Source organism: Pocillopora damicornis, chromosome 2 (assembly GCF_964200805.1).
Source record: "Pocillopora damicornis chromosome 2, jaPocDami1.2, whole genome shotgun sequence".
Classification (NCBI taxonomy): domain Eukaryota; kingdom Metazoa; phylum Cnidaria; class Anthozoa; order Scleractinia; family Pocilloporidae; genus Pocillopora; species Pocillopora damicornis.
In genome coordinates this window covers 29700540-29724444 of record NC_142671.1, presented here as the reverse complement: position 1 = coordinate 29724444, position 23905 = coordinate 29700540, and the positions used below count along the sequence as shown (strand labels likewise).

General features: G+C 36.2%; 1 protein-coding gene and 1 long non-coding RNA gene across 6 annotated transcripts in view; both read right to left on the bottom strand.

The window, feature by feature from the left end:
• Positions 1–6464: 6464 nt before the first annotated feature.
• On the bottom strand, positions 6465–11699 carry LOC149050757 (uncharacterized). Its single transcript, XR_016184401.1, has 4 exons — positions 11452–11699; positions 7088–7740; positions 6764–6853; positions 6465–6554 (listed from the first exon to the last, which is right to left on the bottom strand). It is a non-coding gene; the product is annotated as an uncharacterized LOC149050757 (long non-coding RNA).
• Positions 11700–12440: 741 nt separating this feature from the next.
• Positions 12441–23905, bottom strand: part of LOC149050755 (uncharacterized) — a 29071-nt gene continuing 17606 nt past the window's right edge. For 4 of the 5 annotated variants that reach the window (XM_089198340.1, XM_089198343.1, XM_089198342.1 and 1 more), the window contains 3 exons: positions 22202–22363; positions 14673–14843; positions 12441–12650 (listed from right to left, as the gene is read on the bottom strand). In XM_089198340.1, coding sequence (XP_089054466.1) covers positions 12609–12650; positions 14673–14843; positions 22202–22297 — 309 coding nt within the window. In that variant the 5' untranslated portion in view covers positions 22298–22363 and the 3' untranslated portion in view covers positions 12441–12608. The remainder of the gene's footprint in view (positions 12651–14672; positions 14844–22201; positions 22364–23905) is intronic. The other variant, XM_089198344.1, reaches the window with a different exon arrangement.

Genomic DNA, 23905 nt, shown 5'->3' with positions numbered 1-23905 from the left:
AGGCTTTGAAATGATTTGAACCCGCAGAGCCTTCAAGATACTAGTTGGCTACTCCTAGCATTACTGAGGTACAGAGACACTCATTGAGAGGCAAGTTTTAAAGCGTTCTCCTTTTTCATTAACAATTCTAATCATAATTTTTTTAAAATTAATTTGATTTGAGCTGCAGATGAAAATCAGGCAAAGAAATGGTCGCTGCAGGTGGACTGTAATTTAAGCAATTGCAGAAAAGAAGCGAGCAACACCTCCTACATACTAGCTGAGTGCAGTAGCACTAATTGAGCTATGAGGCCAAAATTCAAAACAAAAACTAGGGAAATCTCATTTGTCTTCAAATGCTAAAAAGAAAAGATTTGGACAGGGGTTATAAATAGTGGTGCCCAGCATCACTACTTAAAGCTTGATCTGGTACTGATCAAATTACATAAAACAACTGTGTACTCTTATGATATGTGGTTTCCATTACACCAACACAAGAGAAATGTACTTGTAACAGTAAGACACAACAGTAATAAGAGTTTCCTTCGATAAGACAACCACCGACACTGACATGTAAATGGTATGGGTAACATCCACCATTAGTTTTATCAACTGAGTTAACAAAACCAAAGCATAGTTGTTTTTTTGGAAACTAAACTCCCTTATCCTGTAGATCAACAGCATAGTGTGCCAACCTGTGGGACCTTGTATCTGTGACAATTCAGTGATGATACACAGGAAACAATAGCTTGTGGATGATCAATCAAAAGTGTGACCTACCTTGCTCTGGTAAGTAATATTTCCTACAGTAAGTTTGCAGAATGCACTCGTGGTGCCATGGGCAGCATTTGTTACCTAAAAAAAGTTATAATTTACATTAAAACAGTGACCTTTCACACTCTGTGTGGTCTTACAGTGTATTTTGGGAAGCGGAGATTTTGCATTTTTATTTTCTTTTCTATCAAATAAAGAAGAGACCACATCACACACTTACAGGAAGATTCTTGGATGAGTCCAGTTTAACAAAAAGAGCTGCTGTTGCTAACATCTCCTCACCAATAATGGCTTGGTCAGGCTGTACACAAAAAACAAAACTAATAAACAAGCAAATAATACACAGTCAAGATCTTTGTCTCTTGGTCTGCCTAAACAAATGGTTGGTCCTGCTTACATATGTAAAGGACCAAGGTGCAGTTCTTGCTAAACTGGTCCTGTTTTTTTGAGCATGGCCAGTCAGTAAAAAAATAAGTTCTCCCACTGACTACTGTACTTCCAAAGTGTGCCAAAGTTGTTAGACATGCTGAACATTACAGACAGAAAATGGTGAACAGTTGTTTCTGAGCCTTGAAAACACACAGAAGGAACCAACTCACACACCCATTCTCAAAAGTACAGGTCCACAACTTCTGCTTTCCATTTACTATTCTTTAACTGCACTGCACTGATTTGGTTTTTCTATTATTTTTATTTTTTTTTTATTCTACTATTTTTCTCGCTGACTGTGAACTTACCGGTGAGAGGTCCTCTAGTTTGGCAGTCAATGTGAACCATGTGCATCTCAAGTTGATCTGGTCACTCTTCACATTCTCTAGTGGAAGCCACTGTATTCAAAAATTACATAATTACAGGTTAGAATAAACTGAGTGAATTTAACCCTTTAACTCTCAAGATCTGATCATCAATTCTCCCCTCTGGCTACTACACATTTCCTTGTAAATTGATTATGAGAATTAGGTTTCAATCAAGGCAATACTGTAAATTGTACCTGATGAGTTTGAGTGTTCTCATTACCTGTTTGCTGTATAATGTATGGATACTATAGAGAGAAGTTACATGGTAATCACTTCTAGGAGTTTTAATCTGAGTGTTTAAACCAATAATTCATCACAATGGCCAATCAGGACAGAGAGAATTATTAAAATGAACCTGTGAATGTAAACTCAGCTAAAAGAAAAAAAACAGGTGAAGTACCCAAAGTAGAGGAAAGTGTCACTGATTAAATCACTATAAGTTTTATCTCTTTGCATGCGTTTGGCTCAGAAGGTAGCACATGTTTTCAAGACCAATCACAGACCATAAGAACAAGTAAACCCAGTGCAATCCTGGGTTGGTTTCATTCGACAATCAATTAAAAATTGTTCTAGATGCTATATCAAATCACACAGTGTTAAAAAAGGTTCCTAACACCAGTTATTAAATATGACATACAACTCTAGTTAGCAAAAGATTTGCAACTTACCAATCCAGCATTGCCTTGTTGGACAATTGTACTAATGTCAGCCTCAACACTGAGGAGATAAAACATCATTTTTCAACATCAAACAGTCACATACATGTAAAAACTGAAGATATGAGTTGCTTTCTACTAATTCATGTTTGGATGATTACTTACTGTATGATCCAAGAGATTCATCATCAGACACTTAGTCTTAATCAAAGACACCAATCTTTATTTTCTGACCATGTGAGTTGTCCACAAAGGCCTAATCACATAAACAATCAGAAACAAAATTAACAATCAGAAATGAAATATCCTATGTTCGAAGTATGGACTAGGAACCACAAACCCATCTAAATCTTTACCTCAAACGTTTCATTCCATATTGGATTCACTGTGTTGTCCTTTGTCTTTGTGTCTTGGCTCCCACTGGCAACAGAAAGAAATATCATCATGAGCTATGCCCTGGTGAAAAACCTCACAGGATCTTTGAGGATCTTCAAGGATTGACAAAGACCTGCCAAAGATCCTTAAGGACAAGGATCTTTAAAAGATCTTTAAAGGATCTGTAAAAGATCCTCAAAGATCTTTGTAAGCAAAAACGTTTGTTAAGATCCTCAAGGATTTGATAAAGATCCTCAAAGGATATTTCAAAGATCCTCATAAGGATCCTCACAAAGTTCTTTTCAAGGATCCTTCAAGATCCTCAAGGATTTAGCAAGGATCTTTCAAAGACCCTCAAAAGATCCTTTCAAGGATCCTTTCAAGATCTTTGTAAGGATCCTTAAGGATTTAATCAGGATCTTGCAAGGATCCTAGTCAAGATCTTTGCAGGATCTTTTTGAGGATCTTTCAAGATCCTCAAGGATTTAATGAGGATCTTTTAAAGACCTTCCAAAGATCCTTTCAAGGATCCTATTAAGATCTTTGCAAGGATCCTTAAGGATTTGATCAGGATCTTACAAGGATCCTAGTCAAGATCTTTGCAAGATCTTTTCAAGGATCCTTCAAGATCCTCAAGGATTTAATGAGGATCTTTTAAAGACCTACAAAAGATCCTTTCAAGGATCCTGTAAAGATCTTTGCCAGGATCCTTAGGAATTTGATCAGGATCTTACAAGGATCCTTAAGTCAAGATCTTTGCAGGATCTTTTCAAGGATCCTTCAGGATCCTCAAGGATTTAATGAGGATCTCTTAAAGACCCTCAAAAGAACCTTTTAGGGATCCTGCTAAGATCTTTGCTACGATCCTTAAGAATTTGATCAGGAGTTACAAGGATCCTATTCAAGATCTTTGCATGATCTGTTCTACAATCCTTCAAGATCCTCAAGGAATTGAAAAGCATCTTCCAAATATCTTTAAAAGATTCATTTCATGATTTTGTACAGCTCTTTGTAAGGATCCTTTTTAAATTTGATGTGGATCTCAAAAGCAACTTTGTCAAGATCTCTACCACATCTCTGCATTATGAATTAGGTTCCTTTGAAATCCTCAAGTAATTTCAAACATAACAAAATTGTATATTGAGGGCTCACTGTTTTATAATTTAAACACAACAAGGAATTTTCGCAGAAAATTATTGTGCAATGATTGTAATGAAGGTTACTGCATAGCAACGCCATGCTCGAGGCTTTCGGGAAACTTTGTGACTACTTACATGAAAACAAATAGTGTTTTGCATTATGGGATAGGAATTTATACGCGCCGAGATTTTTAACGGTCGCATAAAAACATAAGAAGCTCGTTGTTACGGCAAATATCATCGACAATGGTCGGAACTAAAGGGAAAATGTACACAGAAATAAAAGTAAAGGAAAGGCGTTTTCTGGAGTTCAGAAACAAGCGAAAAGAGAGACAGAAACAACCGAAATCGTCAATCAAACTCCAAGCAGGTCTCGCCATTGCTCTGACTCTGAGGCTGAATGAAAAGAATTCATTGGTACTTCTGGAAAGAAAATGAAGATGCCATCCTCGCCTAATGATTCTTGCTCTGAGCACTTGGAGAGTGAGGATGCAAATGATGTGTTACAGGGACAAGGATACAGGCTTATCGATCTAGAGAGATTCTCCTCGACGCTCACTGAAGGACATGTTTCTGAAGAAGGTGTGAATTTACTTGGTTCTGTGTAACCAACTTAAAAAGCTCTTTTAGAGGTTTTCATATGAATTCCCGAAAACACTTATTTTGTACCTCAGGATGTATTAGTTCAATTAATCTGAGGTTTTCAGGGCTGTATCCTCTTACTGAGTTGAGTTGGATAAGCTGACAGTTTCTCTATAAGCTGAATTTTAAGTAAGATATTATGGAATAACTCACCTAATAATCACGGTGAACTTTGAACGGGCACTGTGCCCATAATATAAACAACTCCAAAAGTTCCTCAGCTCATCCAAAAGAACGACCCTAGTACTTTGTTTTGACACTAAAAACACTTGATTTCATGCAATCTTTGTGCAGTTATCTTTTCTCAAGTATACCTAGGTTTTTCACACCATGTGGTGGACAAATTGATCTGATGTCAAATAACAAATTGGTTTAGGGCAACATATTAGTTATATTCAGTATGTGTGATTCCTAAGCTTTCCTTTGGTATATAGGTTAATATGGTTTAGAAATATAGTCATTGAAATACTCTTGTTTGCCTTTTTTTTCATGTTTACCCCCTCTGTAAGAGTAGTCTGAGTCTGGTCATAGTCTAGTCTTAGTCAAGTTGAACACATATTTTGGTCTTCTTATCTTTGAGCTGGACTGTTGCCAGATTTTTTGGAAAATGAAAATCTTAGTACTAACCTAAAGTCTGAACAGAAATAGTGTAGAAGTAGTCCTACTAGAAGAGGATGGGTAATTTTCGTTTAGCAATTAAAAAAGTTTTATCTTCATTTTTTTATGTTTGGTTCAATTTTTCTTTTTAACTTAGTATGAGGATTTAAGTATGCTTATTTTCTTGTCAAAATTTCGAAGGTTCTATAACATTCTTGCTAAGATCTTCAACAATCTTCCATTTCCTTGCCAGGATCTTCAAGGTTCACTGACATTCTTGTCAAGATCTTTAAGGATCTTCAAATCTCTTGCAAAGATCTTTAATTTGGCTGTCAAAATCTTCAAGGATCTTTCTTTTTTTTGCCAAGATCTTCAAAGATCTTTCAAGTTATTGCCAAGATCTTTAAGGGTCTTTTATTTTCTTTCCAAGATCTTTAAGGATCTTCAAAATTTTCAACAAGATCCTTGAAGATCTTGGCAAGAAAATGAGAGATCCTCAAAGATCTTAACAAGAATTTGGAAGATCCTCAAAGAATTTTCAAAGATCTTTAAAGGATCTTCAAAGTTCATGTAAAGATCTTTGAAGATCCAGACAAGATCTTCAAGGATCTTGACAGGAAAATGAAAGATCCTTAAAGATCTTGGCAAGAAAGTCAAAGATCCTCGAAGATCTTGGCAAGAAAATCAAAGATCCTTGAAGATCTTGGCAAGAAAATCAAAGATCCTTGAAGATCTTGGCAAGAAAATCAAAGATCCTTGAAGATCTTGGCAAGAAAATCAAAGATCCTTGAAGATCTTGGCAAGAAAATCAAAGATCCTTAAAGATCTTGGCAAGAAAATCAAAGATCCTTGAAGATCTTGGCAAGAAAATCAAAGATCCTTGAAGATCTTGGCAAGAAAATCAAAGATCCTTGAAGATCTTGGCAAGAAAATCAAAGGTCCTTAAAGATCTTGGCAAGAAAATCAAAGATCCTTGAAGATCTTGGCAAGAAAATGAAGGATCCTTGAAGATCTTAACAAGAATTTTGAAGATCCTCATGAAGATCCTCAAGAGGATCCTCAAAGGTCCTCATGAAGATCTTGAAAGATCCTTAAAGATCCTTGAAAGATTTTCACCAGGGAATTGGTGCACATACAGTAAGATACTCATTGGTGTTCTAAAACAATGATCTTGTCCTAATGAATTAATATCTCCCCATGAAGGCAAAGCAAATGAGAAATTCAAAACATGCCTTAGTTATTAATAAATTTATGTCTCGCTGATTGCTGATTCTATTTAATTCAGAATAAACAATCAAAAAAGTTTACACAGAAGTAGAATTTTCAGAGGAGTTCAGACTTTAAGTATGATTCACCTTCCATGAAACTGAGGTAGAAAAATTTCAGTGACACAAGCACCAAAAGACACTTGGATACATATTACTGCTGGTCAGTAAGGGCTCTTTCATGTCTTTAGCTCATACAGTAATCTCCACAGGCTTTGACACATACCTCTGAGAATGACATTTGGATCTTGGTAGAACCTTTAGATATGGTAACAATGTCTTTCTTGATTAAGTCTATTTAGCTTCCAGGACTTCAATGCAAAGGATGCCCTGGAGTGACAAGAGAAAGCAAAATCAATTGTCAAAAACCTTTAAAAACTTCACTAATGTGTACATTTGGTGTACTCAGTACTACTGAGTTATTCAAATTTAAATAATCGTTTTAAACATGTCTTGAGGCACAGTAAGAGACAATTTGCAGAAAGAAAATTCTAATGATAAGTACAAGTTGCTCACATCAGGCAAGGGGTATTTCATACGGATCAACATCAGTCAAAGGAACTGTGATCCTGTTTGGGAGAACCACAAATCCCACCACAACATCATATATGACTCCACAGATCATGTCACTGAAAAAAAGGGATAGGGAAGTTAGAGAACCTCACAACACCTCTAATCCAGATTAGTTTAATTTATAAATCATGTCTACTTTACTATAACAAATGATTCATTGCCCATGCAAGTTTTCTGAAGGGTGAAGCATACTTCAGACTAAGAATATCAAGAATATTTGCCATGTTTGTTAAGTCAAAGTCTAATAAATAATAAAACAAAAAAAAATTACAATAAGCTGAATCACACACCCAATTTGATTGGATCTTACTTTCAATCTATCTGAGGACAGAGGCATAGATTACATCACCATGAACAACATTTTACTTCCTTATAATATAAAACAATTGGATTCCTTGTTACAGTCTGTCTAGTCAGTAATAGATCACAGGTAATGACAAAATGTGGTGACACATCAGTGACACACTCATGCAGCTGCAACTTAAGAGCCACTTTTTTATTTCTTACCACAGTTTGACATCTGTAGTCTGTAACTGAACAGACCTACTGCAAAATGGAATTTATTTGTTAAATATCCAACCTGATTCAGTTTGTAATAAAGTATTGACAACCTAAAAAACAACTTTTCTTGTCAAAAATGTGTGTTTCAATTAACTTTCGACTTAATGGTCTGATAAGAAAGAAGACTAATACCCAGCCCACCCACAAGAGGAACAACTGGAATAAGAGGGCACAAAATCACATGCAGACTTCCAGGAAGCTGAATGGGATGAAAAGAAAACCATAAGAAAACACCAGGATAATAAATGATAATTCCAGTTTCAAACAACCCATGCAGGTACTGTAAAATGTTCTGTTTGTAATAAATACAATATACCTGGAGATCTTCAATGCCAACAATGACACCCTTGACAGATAACGCAAATTCTGAATCCCCAGATAACTAAAAGTAATCACAATAAATAAAACAGCAATTAGAAAATTTTGAAAAAAAATTATATCTTTTCAAAAGTCTGCAGATATCTAAATTTAAATTTTCACACTGTGTGCTACACATTTCATATCATTTTAGCACTGAGAATTTGGTGTAAAAACCAGAAAATACGAACAATGTTAAAGCTGGGGCAATCTAAAATCATGGACAAATAATTTAACGCAACAGAGCTAAATGTAAACTAAGCATCTGTCGAAGCATATGCATGCATAGTATACCATTTTTGAGTCCTTATTTGTTCTTCTTCAATTCTGTTTAATGAATGCTTTTTTTTCTCAGATAACATTGGTGTCAATGCAATATATATTACAGTGAAAAAATTAAACACAACAAAATTGATAAGGGAGGAGAGGGAGAAGAAGGTGGTTTCAAACCTCAGGCAATCATGTTTTGAAAAGTGAAGCTAGCATAATATTAAGCCTGTGAATGCACTTTCTTAAAACATTTTGCCCACAATAATTATTTCTTGGCATTGACATCTTGTTTTCTAGTTTTGTGCAACTGAAAACCATGCAAGTGACTTTGAGAGATTCACAGTTACTGTTATATTGATTCACATATTAGTGACCAGCATCACAACACAATGTAACATGTACAGCTGTAGACACATACCACTCAGAAAGAATACTATACAATAAATTGAGACATTAATGATGTTTGTGCTTAATGTGCAACTTTGTAAGGGGTTTTAGGGGGGCTTATAAATGGAGGGCTTATGAATGGAGGGCTTATAAATGGAGGGCTTATAAATGGAGGGCTTATAATGGAGGGCTTATAAATGGAGGGCTTATAAATGTAGGGCTTATAAATGGAGGGCTTATAAATGGAGGGCTTATAAATGGAGGGCTTATAAGTGGAAGGCTTATAAATGGAGGGCTTATAAATGGAGGGCTTATAAATGGAGGGCTTATAAGTGGAGGGCTTATAAGTGGAGGGCTTATAAATGGAGGGCTTATAAATGGAGGACTTATAAATCGAGGGCTTATAAATGGAGGGCAACATAACAGGGTTTAAATTAACCAGAACAGAAAAAGCACAAACTATAGTTGCACTGATCAAAACATGTATTGCATTAATAAATTGAACTAATTTTGATACATTTAGAGCAAAAAAAACCTAACAACACAGACAAAGCAAGAACATAACAAAAAGGAAGTTCAGACTTTGATTTCCTTGAAGTTTGTCTTTGCTTTTTTAATCAAAATAATAATGTCTAATTTACAACAGCATGGCTTCCTGCTTATCACTAAAACAACAAAAGCTAGAGAGGTGCTTATATCCAAGAGGGGGAGGGGAGGCTTACAATCAAATGTATTTTTTGTTCACTGGTAGATAGACCTATAACCAAGGGCCTAGCTAACAAGGGGCAGTTTGCAGCATCCCCTTCCCCTCCTGACCCACTAAAGAACTTTTGTTTTAACCTGCATGAAGCTGCTTTCTTAAAAAAGTTAAAAAACATCCTACATTTTGTCAATTGCATTCAAACTTTTGCTGCTTTAGTCACCTCAGCAGTATTATGAATTCAATCTGCCATTAAAAATATCAGCATTTACATGTAATAATATCTCATGCAATGTATATGGATTAATTTGGCCACTGCTTACCCTGTCATATAATTATATACTTGGTTTTTAAAGCCAATTGGACCGAGGGAAAACACAAACAAACTTAAGAAAAAATATAAAATTAAAACAGTCAAAGGAGAAAAAAATAACAGGAATTAAATGTTGATTTAAGATAAAAATGCTGATTTGATTCTGGTTGGAAGATGAATGCAGATTCTATCTGTAGCACTTGTGGTGACCAAAAGTCTAATTCATAAGATTTCAAGTGGTGTTGCTCCAAGATGAGGTTGATGAGGTGTTTGGGGCTATTTTACAGATCAAGATTGAAATGTAACAAACCAAAGTGGACCATTTACACAAATCTTTAACCTTGCAAGCAATCCATGAACCACAAATCACAATCAATGTCACAGTCAGTTAATCAATCAACTGAACAATCATAAACTGAAACAATAATGCAACAAAGTTCTATCAATCTAACGAAATGTTGCAAAATATATAAACAGAAATTGAGTGTAAAAAGCTGGGTCTTAACACCGACAACGAGATCAAAATGATAATAAACAATACAAATAAACCAATACACACTACGTTAAAGTACCAAAAGTTAAAAGAATTTGGTAGCTGGTAACAGCCTATCATCTTTATCTAAATGATGGCTGGTGCATTGGAAACAATTCTGGCCTTTAAAATCTCAAATCAATTGAATATATGTCATTACAACAAAATATCTGTTTGAATACTTTCATCCAATGCTGGAAAACTAGACTATAAAAAACAAAGTTACAAAAGTACTCACACATCAGTCCCACTTGTGTCAAAGGTTAAAAAAAAAAAAAAAAAAGACGAAAGTTCACTAAGTTCACTGAGCCCCAAAAAAACCTTAATGCAGCTCAACCAATTTTCAATGTCCTGATTCAGAGTTCAAATGCATGAAAATATGTTAAGTTAATTAATTACTTTAAAAGAAAGATACTGAGTGCTCTTCTTTTTTCCAGTTTCATCTCTTTCACATGAAATAAATCATGCCAATTCATATTAGTTCTCTTGGAATGAAAATACAAAGGTGACTATAATCTTCAAGCAAAGTGTTTCTGTTTGAAAGGCTGTTATTCATTCTAAATAATTTCAAATTCTTCATTTTGAAAGAAGTTTTACAAATTCAAGTTCATTTAGCTTTATCTCAAATTCATTTTCTACACCACACAGTTTATAAATAACACACATTCTTACATGCAAGTCTCTTTGTTCACAAGAAAGTGTTCTAGAGAACAGAAAATGCTTTGGGATTTTGAACTGATTATGATGAAACTTGTTGAAAAAGATACTGAGGTGAGATATTCCACAAGCCAGAGAAATTAACATTTCAGCCTTTAAATTTAAAATTTGAGGGGAGAAAGTTTAATGCCTGCAGAACACAACTAAAAATAACTTTGAAGAACACAATCAGAAATTTGAATTTTGTAAAAGGGATTAACCTTCTATTAATTTTGAGCTCTTATTTTAATGCTTAACAACCTGTGATAAGCAATCATTGTTGCAATAAATCACCATGATAACATACCAAACTCATTAAGAAAAAAAAAATAGAAAACTGAAAAATAGAAAAAAGGGTTTGCCCTTCTTGACCATAAATATGAATACAATGCAGCTTAAAATGGCTGTGCAAGTCCCATAAATACATTTTGTATCTGCGTCAATCTATATGAATACTAAAGGACATTTCATATTATCGATTTCTCGCCTTACTTCGTGACCGATATTGATGAATGTAACATCACTTGGACCACGCTATATTTCGAAGGAAGGATTTTGAATTTCTAAAATAATCGCCTAAATTTCGTGGTGTTCGTCGTGACTGACGAAAACAAAACGAAAAAACATCGAAGGGTTGGTGCAATTGCTAGGGTAGTTCATTTGAGTTGTCCAACGGGGTTAAGTCCATGGACTGAAGGACATTGTTTTGTCCATCACCCCATTTCTCGGTAATCGGTGCTTTCAAAATATGTTAAAATATTAGTACGTAATGCTCCTATGTAATAAGATACATTTCATAGACACTGAATCGGTTGAAAGTTCTTTGAAGATTTCTCACCTGTCGAGGGGTTCCTTGTAAACATTAGAATTTCATCTTGGTAGAAAGACGTTACTTGACACATCCGATGTACAAAGTGAGGATGAGACAAGTTTTTTAGAAAAGGTCACCATCATACGTTATCAAACATAACACACCCGTCAAAATAAACCGACAATTCAGTGCGACATCGATTCTTTCAGTTCTAAATTCACGGCAACTCATGCGCCATTTTGAAAGTGGCTTTTAACTGGGTCGAGAGCTAAATGTAGTCTAGACCAATCAGAGAGAAGACTCCGTGTTTAAAGAAATCTGTTTGCTTAACTTCGACGAATCCGGATTTTGATTTTGAAATCGGGAATACGGATTTTGTGGTAACACACGTCTTTCAACGCTGGAAATTTCATCCTCAAAGTGGATCTCAATTAAGAAATCCAGCTCTGGATCTCATCTATGTTTTGCCTTTTTCCGGGAAATTGGGAGACAAAGCGTGGTCAATGTGATCATTTCATAATGATACACTTCTCCGCATTAGCTTAGATGAAAATTATATGGTTTTTGGAACTGGTGATTGAATTTCCATTTAGCTGATATCTTTAAACTGGTGATTGAATTTCCATTTAGCTGATATCCTTAAACTGGTAAGAGAAATCTGAAAATCATAAGGCGCAGTCAATGTCATTATCTTATTATAATGTACTTCTTACTACCTTAAACGAAAATTAGATGGTTTTTATATGGAATTTCCATTCAGTTGATATCTTGAAGCTGGTTAAAGGAAATCTGAAAATAAAATTCCCTCACAACAGGGCTCCTCTTCACATATCTTCAAACACAAACAAACAATTTAGAAAGTAAATTACTATGAAAGTAGTGAAAGTAGTGATTCTTTGGAAAGTGCTGTCATGTAGTCTTAGATTGAGCAACGAACCGAACGAGCCGGAAAGATTTAATTGAGGAAGTTGTGAATGAGGGTACTATACATGAAACCAAAGTCGACCAAGAGATCATGAAGTAATAATGATTTATTTATAAAGCAAAACCTTTTTTTTAACTCTGACACTAGGTCAAGGGCCTCAGTTGAGAACAAAAGCTGTAGAAGTCTATGAAGAAGTTTCTCAAATATGGCTCAAATGAATTTGTGTATTAGCATTTTTCAAGCTTCTTCTTTGCCATTGCTAAATTGACCACGACGTTTTCCCAGAAACCATCTTTATGCCCTGGAAAAAAAATTAAATCTATTAGAAAGTTAGTAGCCCACTGGCATGTAAATCCACATGCAACTCGTCTTTTACTGTATTAATTCCCTCCCCCTTTTTGCTGTTTTTCTTTCCGCTATACTCTTTCCCTCATCCTCGACTTAAGAGCTTGAAGAGTCAGAAGCCATTGTCGCTTTAGCAAACTTTATAGCTTTTCTTCGTCAAGGAAAAAAAAATCAAGTATGCAAAAAGCTCAGCGATACTGAGTTTTCTTGTACATACCGTAATGATTCGTGCTCCGGGCGCAATTAACGCCCGGAGCACGAATTAACTATTGATGCCAAGAGGGAGGGCGCTTATTCGAAACGGGGCGCTTTTAAGGGAGACGGCACTATTTAATTCTCGGGAAACAGCAAATTGTGCCAAAAAAAGCTTTGACGTTTGTTTAAAAAGGATCAAGAAGACTGGTGAACGGACATGCTGTCCCTGGAGCGAGATCATTCGTTTGAAGGAACTGTGCACACACATGGACATTATAGTTGAGAGACAGAGACGAAGACCACTGTTTTTGTATAATAAGGTTTAAAGTAAGTGATTAAGCAATTAAAGGAAGATGAACCACCTTCGATCTGAATGTGCAGGTACACTAACAGTACTATCGCTGAAACAGAATAGTGCCGCTAATTGGTATAGGGGCACTTATCGCAATGAGGGTGTTTCACACTCGACAGGGTGATAATAAGAACAGCGGCGCTCATTAACAAAAACGAATTCGAGGGAGGCGCTTATTAGAGGGGGTGCTTACAGACATACATACATCTTTATTTAACAATGCAGGTTATGAAAATTGGCAAGAACGAAGTCCTGATGTGGACCTGCCTAACTACAGCTAATTAAATATTGTCACATTAGGTAAGGATAAAAATATAAGTGAACGAGATATAAATTTCTTAAATACAATAATGATTAGATAAATTTAGATGTGATCATTATAAATAATAAATAAATATCTAAAATATAGGAAATCATCATTTTTCATTGAAACACAGACGGAAACTCTGGCAAAATTTATGCTATTTAGTAGATGTTTCTTCGCATTCAGCTTAATCTTAAAATATCTTAAAACTGCACAGTCTTTGACATGATGCAGAAGAAGGTTCCATGCCAACACAGCCCTTTGTTTAAAAGAGGACCTGCCAATTTCAGATCTTGGTCTTGGCACTTCTATATTTAAAGAATTCCTTAAACTGTAATTGGGTTTTGCCTTAGAGAGGAGAATATTCAGTTCCTCTGTATTTGAACCATGATAGGATTGGTAGGTCACAACCAGCAGCCTCTTTACATAATATGGAGGGAAGTGCTTATTAGAGAGGGTGCTTATTAGGAAGGGTGCTTACTAGGGTACTTATTAGAGGGAGTGATTATTAGAGGGGGTGCTGATTAGAGGGGGTGATTATTAGAGGGGGTGATTATTAGAGGGGGTGATTATTAGAGGGGGTGATTATTAGAGGGGATGCTTATTAGAGGGGGTGATTATTAGAGGGGATGCTTATTAGAGGGGGTGCTTATTAGAGGGGGTGATTATTAGAGGGGGTGATTATTAGAGGGGGTGATTATTAGAGGGGGTGCTTATTAGAGGGGGTGATTATTAGAGGGGGTGATTATTAGAGGGGGTGATTATTGGAGGGGATGCTTATTAGAAAGGGGGTGCTTTAACCCTTTCACTCCCAAGATCTAATTAGTAATTCTCCTTACTATCTGCCATACAAGTCTTATGATGTTAGTTCAGAGAATTTGGTATTGGATCAACTAATAATCCCATGATTGATATTCTCCTCTATTCTCATCACCTGCCTGCTTGATATTGTATTGACACTGTAAGGAGAAATTCTGTCTTGGTCACTTGTGGGAGTGAAAGGGTTAATGGCATGAGGGCATCAAATCAAATCATTATGGTACTGATCAGTGGTACCTGTTTAAACAGTAAGAAAAGCTATTGATTTTAACAGTTGACTCAAAAGTTCATGCTTAAGTATTACTCACTTGTTTAGGTGTAGCATCCTTTGTAATAATTCTTTGAAACATTGTCATTTCATCAGTCATCCACTTTGTTCCTACATTTCTTAATGGCCATTTCTTGCTCTTCCTGTTTCTGCAACACGTCCTGAGCTGATTTATACATGTCCTAAAGGGAATCCAACTGTTTTTCATCTTCTGTGAAAGTATCATAAGGGCAATTCTGTCTGTTGTGGTTCTTCAAGCTCACAGTGTTACTCAATCAACTTTCCAGAATAGTGAGTGATTCCAATGGTACTTATTTACTATGCTCTGTAACTTGTCTGTAGAACCTCAGTAATTTGTGAAATATTGAACAAAAAAAAACCAGTCACCACAGAGCTAGCAATGTTTACCAGTGATGCCCTTGGTTATCTGAAGTGAGAATCCTTATCCACAACTTGTGATATTTTGGACACAGGCATTAGCCAGTTGGCTTTTTACAAAGCGCAAGCTAGGAGTTAAACTAGGGGCAACCAAAAACAAATCCAGTGAACAACAGAGTAAAGAGTTGAACCCAGGACCGCAAGAGTACAAGTCCAGCGCCCTAACCTCTCCACCACAATGTCTCCAATAATGCTGGCAAAATTCATGTGAATGTCACATGTACAATAATATTCAACATATTTCAAGATACAAGGTGTAGTAAAATTAATGTTCAAGGAGAACAATAAAGATCATTGAAACTATTTAGCAACTGGGCTTGAACTGAGTCTAATTGAGCACTAGGATTAAAACACCTATCATTCAAAATGAGACCGTCCATGTGTCAGAAAAGTCATGTTACATGCATTATATTTTACTCTATCTTTTCTCATTGCTGGGTTCTTCTCCTAGTTTTACATTAATTGAAAAAAGAATGGTATCTACTTGTCATTCTCAACAGCGATTTTCCTTTACTTAATAGTCACAGACAGATCGTGTCACCAAAAATTTTAGAACAGATTACCCAAGAATTTTTATTTTTGCCTTTATGAAGTAGCTTCCCTAGAAAAAGTTCAAACAAATCTAGCATGTTGTCCATTGCACCCAAACTTTTGCTGCTTAAGTCATCACAGCATCATTATCATTATCACTTCAATCTGCCTTTAAAAAATGAGCATTTAATTATCTCATGCCATGAAAAAAAAATCACTCAAATGACTGGATTAATTTGGCCACTGATTACCCTAATTAATAAAATTAAATAACCCCCATTTTCTTGCCTTGATGAGCCCAGAAGAAAACTCCATGCAGTTCAACCAATTCTTAGTTTCTTGATTTAGAGTTAAAATGCATGAAAACATTAAGGTGATTCCTCAGTTCATCAAGGCATATCCTGTGATGTGCATTAAAATCATGTAATCAGGGGAAAGAGCACATGTGTATTCTGAGAATATGGTACTGTTTTTCAATCCATGGACCAGGTTAAAGAGGTATGAAGGTCTTTAGCTCTTATACGAGCATGGTGACCTATATTTTTTATTGCATAATTTTAGTGTACCATTTATTCCCCTTAAATTGGGGATTTTAAAAAAAATGCTTCAAAGGGGAAAAAAGATAAGGCTAAAAGCATGCACATAGCTCTTTATTTGAGCATGCAAATTATGATCTTGAAAGAAACAACTCAATGAACATTTTGAGTCTATGTCATTTAAATTTGCCTGATTTTCCCATAAATTATTTATCAAATTGTTCCATATGCTCCAAACTTTCTACCTATTGTATCAAGTTGTTTTCAAGGGTTACTTAAAAAACCCTAGCTTCACACATCATTAGTGCCAGTACAGGTATAAATGGGGTATGTTTGGCCACTTATATCTCCTAAACAAGCACAGTGACTTATCGTTTTCCAAAATTTATGTATCATTTCAAACAGACATTTGCAAGGAACTTTTAAGGAAAGTTTAAGGAAAATTGTTCAATAAATTGTTTTTCAGAGGAATCACCTAAACCAACTTAATGTCTTTTAAAAGAAAGATACTGAATGCTCTTCTTTTTTCCAGTTTCAATTTGTTCACATGAAATAAATCAAGCCAGTTCAGAAGTTCTCTTGCAAAGCAAAGCAAAGGTGACTACAATCTTCAAGCAAAGTGCTTCTGTTATAGTTTAAAAGGCACTCAATGACAGAGACAATCTGTAATACTTGTTCTAATTTATTACAAATTCTTCATTTTAAAAGAAGTTTAACTAATTAAAGTTCATTTAGTTTCTTTTCAAATTCATTTTCTACACCACACAGTTTATAATAGCACTTATTCTTAAGTTTCTTTGTCTACAACAAAGTGTTCCAAAAGACACTGAAACATGCTTTGGGATAACTGATTATGATGAGACTTGCAAAAGATACTTTGTTGAAGTATTGCAAAAGCAAGAGAAATTACAATTTCTGCCTTTTAATTTAACAATCCCAGGGAAGACTGCTTGATGCCTGCAGAGCACAACTGAAACTTAGGTTTCTCAGTGTCTAACTTAGCTAAATTAAAAATCCGATGAGACGAATTGGCCAATTTACATTTAAATGCTACTGGAGTCAACTTTGAAGAACCCAATCAAAAGTTTGAATTTTGTAAAATGGATTCACAGTCTATTATTTTTAGCTCTTATATTAAGAACCTGTGATAAGCAGTCATTCTCGAAATAAATCACCATGATAGAATCTTAAATTTATTTAGTATGGGAAAATCAGAAAAAGCGAAAAGAAAAAAGGTGTTGCTCTTCTAGACCATAAATATGTTTACAATGCGGCTTAAAATGGGTGTGCGAAACCTTTAAAAATATAATCTCCTTCCAAACATAGCCATGCCAACTGATTAACATGGAAAATATATTTTTTATCTGCGTCAATTTATATTCTGAAGGACATTTAATATTATCGATTTCTCTCCTTACTTCGTGACCGATATTGAAGAATGTAACATGACTTGGATCACGCTATATTTCGAGGAGAGGATTTTGAATGTTAAAAATAATCGCCTAAATTTCGTGGTGTTCGTTGTGACTCACGAAAAAAAACAAAAAAAAAATCGAAGGGTTGGTTCATGTTAGGGTAGTTCATTTGAGTTGTTCAACGGGGTTAAGTCCATGCACTGGAGGACATTGTTCTGTCCATCACCCTATTCCTTGGTGATTAGTGCAACATTTGTTAGAAAATGAGTAAGTAACGTTCCTATGTAATAAGATAAATTTCATTGACACTGAATCGGTTAAAAGTTCTTTGAAGATCTCTCACCTTTCGAAGGGTTCCTAGTAAACATTAGAATTTCATCATGGTAGAAAGACGTTACTTAACACATCCGATGTACAAGGTGAAGATCAGACGAGTTTTTAGAACAGGTCTTGATCATTCGTCATCATCCGTCATCAAACGTACCACAATATTGTCGAAACAAACCGACTCTTCAGTGCGACATTGATTCAGTTCTAAATTCACGGCAGCTCGTCCGCCATTTTCAACGTGGCTGCTAAGAAACTGGGTCGAAAGCAAGTCTAGGCCAATCAGAAAGAAGACACCGTGTTCAGAGAAATCCGGGTGCTTCACTGTTGCGAATCTGGATTTTGATTTTGAAATCGGGAATTCGGAATTTCGGTAAAACATGAAATCCAAAAACGATTTTCAACGCTGAGAAATCCATTCTCAAAGTGGATCCCAATTAAGAGATCCAGCTCTGGATCTCATGAATTTTTATGTTTTGCGTTTTTCCGGGAAATCCAAAAAGGATCTCCTTTAAGAGGGGTCTCACTGAAGTTAACCGTTGGCTATAAAAAGAAAAAAAGGACAGATTTTTTAGCGTCGAAATCCGTCTTCGCTCTTCATTTCTTACAACAAAATCTGTTATCTCTATTTCAAAATTTTAATCCGGATTCACCAATCGAAAGCACCCAGAACTTTAGAGCAGTTTTCCCAATATTCCATAAGTTTACGCGCTTATTTTGGACTCTTCTGAATAGAAATAAGATTATTTTTATAAGGCCAACAGCTTTTAGGCTTTTCTATCATCTTATTAAGGCCATCCTCGGCAGTAAGTTTCTTCAAAATTGGTTAATCCACGCCTAGCCTACGTGTAGTCGTACTTGGCGAGGGTAGGGTACGGCTACACATAGGCTACTCCATGTCTCCACTTTCTGGGAAATTTTCTCACTGACAATAACACTTGAAATAGTCAAGAGAAAATAATGGCCTTTATTCTCTCTTGAAACATTTAAAATATTCTTATGATTCACTTTCAACAAAATGCATTTGAGTCGACCACGAGATCATGAAGTAATAATGTTTTTTTTATAACTCAAAATCTTTTTTTTTTTTAAATTCTGACAATAGGTCAAGGGCCTCAGTTGAGAACAATAGCTGAGTAAGTCCATGAAGAAGTTCCTTAAATATGGCTCAAATGAGTTTGTGAATGAGCAGTCTTTCAAACTTCTTCTTTGCCATTGCTAAATTGACCACGACGTTTTCCCAGAAACCATCTTTATGCCCTGGAAAAAAATTAATTTTATTAGAAAGTTTCGCGGCCAACTGGCATGTACATTGACAGGAGCCCACTGACAGTGACATGTACCTCCTTTTTTACTTTATTAATGCGCGTTGATAAAACAGGATTGCAGTTTTATTTCTTCCTTTTCCCCTTTTTTAACAGCAAACATTTTTCCCAACAGTTTTTACGACAGTGTTGCAGACAGCAAAAAAAAAAAAAAAGAAAAGAAAAAGAAAAAAAGTTTAGTAAGCAAATTTCCTATTTTTATTTTTTATTCATTAATTTTTTTTCGGGTGTACAGGATAGTGGGATTTTGGTCTTGTCGTTTTGAATTGCTGTTATAGACCGAGACAAAAACTTCGAAACTGAGGAATTGAGCTCATGTTCAGTCATCTTGACCTCGCACTTTCTCAACAAAGTATATCTACAAATCCTGGTCATTAAAGTTTTCTAATTTTTTCGTCAATATTTCGGAAACAAGTTTTGTCTTTCCCTCCCCTATGGTATGTTTTTGGTATTCACGTGAGACGTGGGTGATCTGATCAATTAACCAATCGCGTTTTTTAGAGACCTTGCCAATGGGGGATTGACATAGACACCCTTTCGAAGTTCAGTTGAGTTTTTGGTAGCATGAACGTGTGTCATGTTACTTGTCATCAATCTAAAACCTGTTGGCCCATTACTTAGCTAATACGCAATCTGATTACGTGCCCGATTGTCGATATAGTTTGTGAAGAGTTTCCTGTTGGAATTAGCTTTGAATAAAGCGGCAAGTAGGGGAGTGGTGTGGGCGGGGACCTGCCTCTTCCCCACCCCCTCCCTCTTTTTGCTGTTTTTCTTCCCGCAATACTCTCTCCCTCATCCTCGACTTAAGAGCTTGAAAAGTCAGAAGCCATTGTTGCTTTGGCAATTGTTATAGCTTTTCTTCGTCGTGGGAAAAAATCAAGTATGAAAAAAGCTCAACGACATTGATTTTTCTTGTACATACCGTAATGATTCGATTTAGCGCCCGAAGCGCTTATTTACTCTTGATACCTTGAGGGATGGCGCTTATTCGAAACGGGGCGCTATTATGGAACACGGCACTTATTAAATTTTTTTTTTGAGAACCAGCAAATTGTTCCAAACAAAGCTTTGATGTTTATTTGAAAAGGACCAAGAAGACTGTTGAACGGACATACTGTCCTTGGATCTTTCCTGGCCAGAACGAGTAGCCAAGAAATCGTCGTCGCAAAATTTGAAGGCGTGATCATTCGTTTGAAGGAAATGTGCACACATCAGAATTACTTATAATAATATCTGCATGTGCATCTCTAGAAATATCTACTGCAGCTTTTAAAATTTTATGAGTTTCTTTTGGAAAGGTGTTAAAGTCCGGGTAGGATTTCACTGAAGCCGGGATGGAGTTAAAACGCTTAGCGGCACAGTCTTGAAATGTGCCTGACTCCAGTGGTATTTTAAGGTTAATAGTTCGCTGGAACGTAAGCATCTACCGTGTTGTACAGTTTCACGCCTCAGATTCCTGGGCCAATGTTAATCATACAGGGCTTTATGCGCTGCTTTAAGTAAATGCCAGTCCCGTCGCTCACTCATTGGTAACAAGCTTAACTTAAATAGAAAATTCATGGTGACCCGTGACAAAGCTGGCAGCGGAAAACTGAATATGCTGAAGCTTTTTAAGCAGATTTTTACTAAGCAGGTAAAATACAATGTCACTGAAGTCTAAGCGTGATAGAACTAACGATTCGGTAAGGTGCTTTCTTAACTTATAATTAGTAAAGTTCTTGACTTTTTTAAGCGTGGCTAAGGTACCATAACATGAAGCAGCTAAATGTTTGATACGGTCGTCCCATTTGAGGTTACTGTGGATGTTAACCCCGAGCAACTTTGTAGATTCGACTCGCTTAAGAGAGTTGTCTCCGACAGTGAGATTAAGTGCGCAATCTGCTAATTTGTGATGGGATGACATTTGCTGGGTGGAGAGAACCATGAATTTGGTCTTATTAGGGTTCAAGGCAAGGTTAGAGTCCTAAGACCATGATCCAAGTTCGGTAAGGGATTCATTTAAATCGTACGTCGGTGATTCCAATTCCCTTACTGCACAGTGGGTGTAGAGGGATGTGTCATCAGCGTACTGAGAACAAGACGTGGATAGATCGAGGTTGTCTCGAAGGTCTGATACATACAAATTGATGATCATCGGCCCAAGGACCGATCCTTGAGGTATTCCAAACTGTGACAATTTGAGGTGTGGCTGATTTAGTGTCATCAATTTGTACGAATTGTTTTCGATCAGAAGAATAGCCAAGGAGCCATTTTAAATAATTTTTGGAGAAGACAAGTTTGTAGAATTTCTTTAGCGTCGTCTTGAAACAAACCGTATCAAAAGCCTTAGAAAAATCGGCGAGAACCATCAAGGTGACCTCTTTCTTTTTCATAGCGAGCTTTATATCATCTCTTATTCCAAGAAGGGCAGTAGTGGTAGAGTGCCCTTTACGGAAACTAGAAATGTTATCATGAAGAAGAGAGGCGCTATTTGCGAACTCCGACATCTGCCAGCCGACCAACCTTTCGAACACCACCTTAGACAACACCGGTAATATCGAGATTGGTCTTGGTTCGTCATTGGTCGTTGGGTTGTCTACCTTGGGTATGGGCGACACTCTAGGGATCTTCCAAAGCTTTGGGAAGTATGCTTCAGTTATACAAACGTTTATGATCCTGGCAAGGGGGCCTGCCAAGTGGTCAGCCACCAGCTTTATGAATGTAGTTGGAATCTGATCAGCTCCCGTGGAACAATCGGTTCGAAGTAAGCAATTAAAGGAAGATGAACCACCTTCGAATGTGCAGGTGCCTATTAGAGGGGGCGCTTGTCAGAGGGGGGTGCTTATTATATTAGAGAAGGTGCTTATTAGAGAGGGTGCTTATTAGAAAGGGGGTGCCTATCACAGAGGGGGCGCTTTTAGCACGAGGGCACCAAATCGAATCATTACGGTACTGATCACTTGGTAAGCTATTGATTTTAACAGTTAACTCATTAGTTCATGCTAACCTATTACTCACTTGTTTAGGCGTAGCATCCTCCGTAGTAATTCTTTGAAACATTTTCATTTCATCAGTCATACAGTCCTCTTTGTTCCTACATTTCTTAGTGGCCATTTCTTGCCCTTCCCGTTTCCGCAACACGGCTTGAGTTCAAGAGGGAATCCAACTGTTTTACATCTTCTGCGAAAGTATGATCAATAATTAATTCTTTTCTGATGAACAGTCATAGGGGACACTCTGTCTGTATTGGTTCTTCAAGCTCAGTGTTAATCAATCAACTTTTCAGAATAGTGAGTGATTCCATCGGTTTTTCTTTACTACGCTCTGTAATTTGCCTGTAGAACCTAAGTAACTTATGAAATCTTGAAATTTAAGATGCAAAGGGAAAAAACAGCCACCACAGAGGTAGCAATGTTTACCAGCGATGCCCTCGGTTATCTGAAGTGAGAATACTTATTGAAAACTTGTGATATTTTGGACACAGGCAAGCCAGTTGGCTTTTTACAAAGCACAGCCTAAGAGTTAAACTAGGGGCAACTAAAAACAAATCCAGTGAGCAACAGGGTGAAGAGCTGAACTCAGGACCACAAGAGTACAAGTCAAGCACCCCAACCACTTGGCCACAATGTCTCCAATAATGCTGACAAAATTCATGCGAATGTCACATTTACAATAATATTTCACATATATTTTAAGATACAAGGTGAAGTAAAATGAAGGCTTAAGGAGAACTACAAAGATCATTCACAGACTATTTTAAAAAACTATTTAACAACTAGGCTTGAACTGAGCCAATTGAGCACTAGGATTAAAAAACCTGTCATTCAAAATGAGACCATCCATGTGTCAGAAAAGTCATGATGCATGTACTACATTTCACTATAATTATCTTTTCTCATTGCTGAGTGCTTCTCCTAATTTGACATTTATTGTAAAAAAGAATGGTATCCACTTGTCATTCTCAACACTCATGTTGCTTTACTTAATCACAGACAGATCACATTACCATAATATTTAGGGCAGATTACCCAAGAATTTTTATTTTTGCCTTCATGAAGTAGCTTCCAGTAAAAAGTTCAAACAAACCTGGCATGTTGTCCATTGCAACCAAACTTTTGCTGCTTAAGTCATCTCAGCATCATCATCACTTCAATCTGCTTTTAAAAATATCAGCATTTTATTATCTCATGCCATGAAAAAAAAAATTATCCACCCAAATTACCGGATTAATTTGGCCACTGCTTACCCTGTTATATAATTGTATACCTGGTTTTTATAGCCAATTGGGCCAAGGGGAAAAAACAACCAAACTTAAGAAAAAATATAAAATGGAAACAGTTAAGAAGGAAAAAAGAGGACTTAAATGTTGATTTAACATAAAATCCTGATTTGATTCAGGTTGGATGATGAATGCAGATTTTATCATCTTTACACTTTCCTCAACTGTTGAAAATTTTCAAAAAAGGTTGTTTTCCTGCTCTGCATCAGTCATATTGACCAATGTTCCCTCAACACTTTGAACAAAAACTTGTTGAAGGACTAAAAATTAAAAGGACAACAAGACATGAAGAAAGTGAATTTCTGTCAAAGGAGCCTTCACATACATGTCAGTTTTACATGAAGGAAGCTGTGTTACCAAGTTCTTAGAGCAACTTAAAGCTCTTCACTCTGTTACTTAAAGGATTTGTTCTCAGCTGCTATGAGTTCAACTACACTGTACTG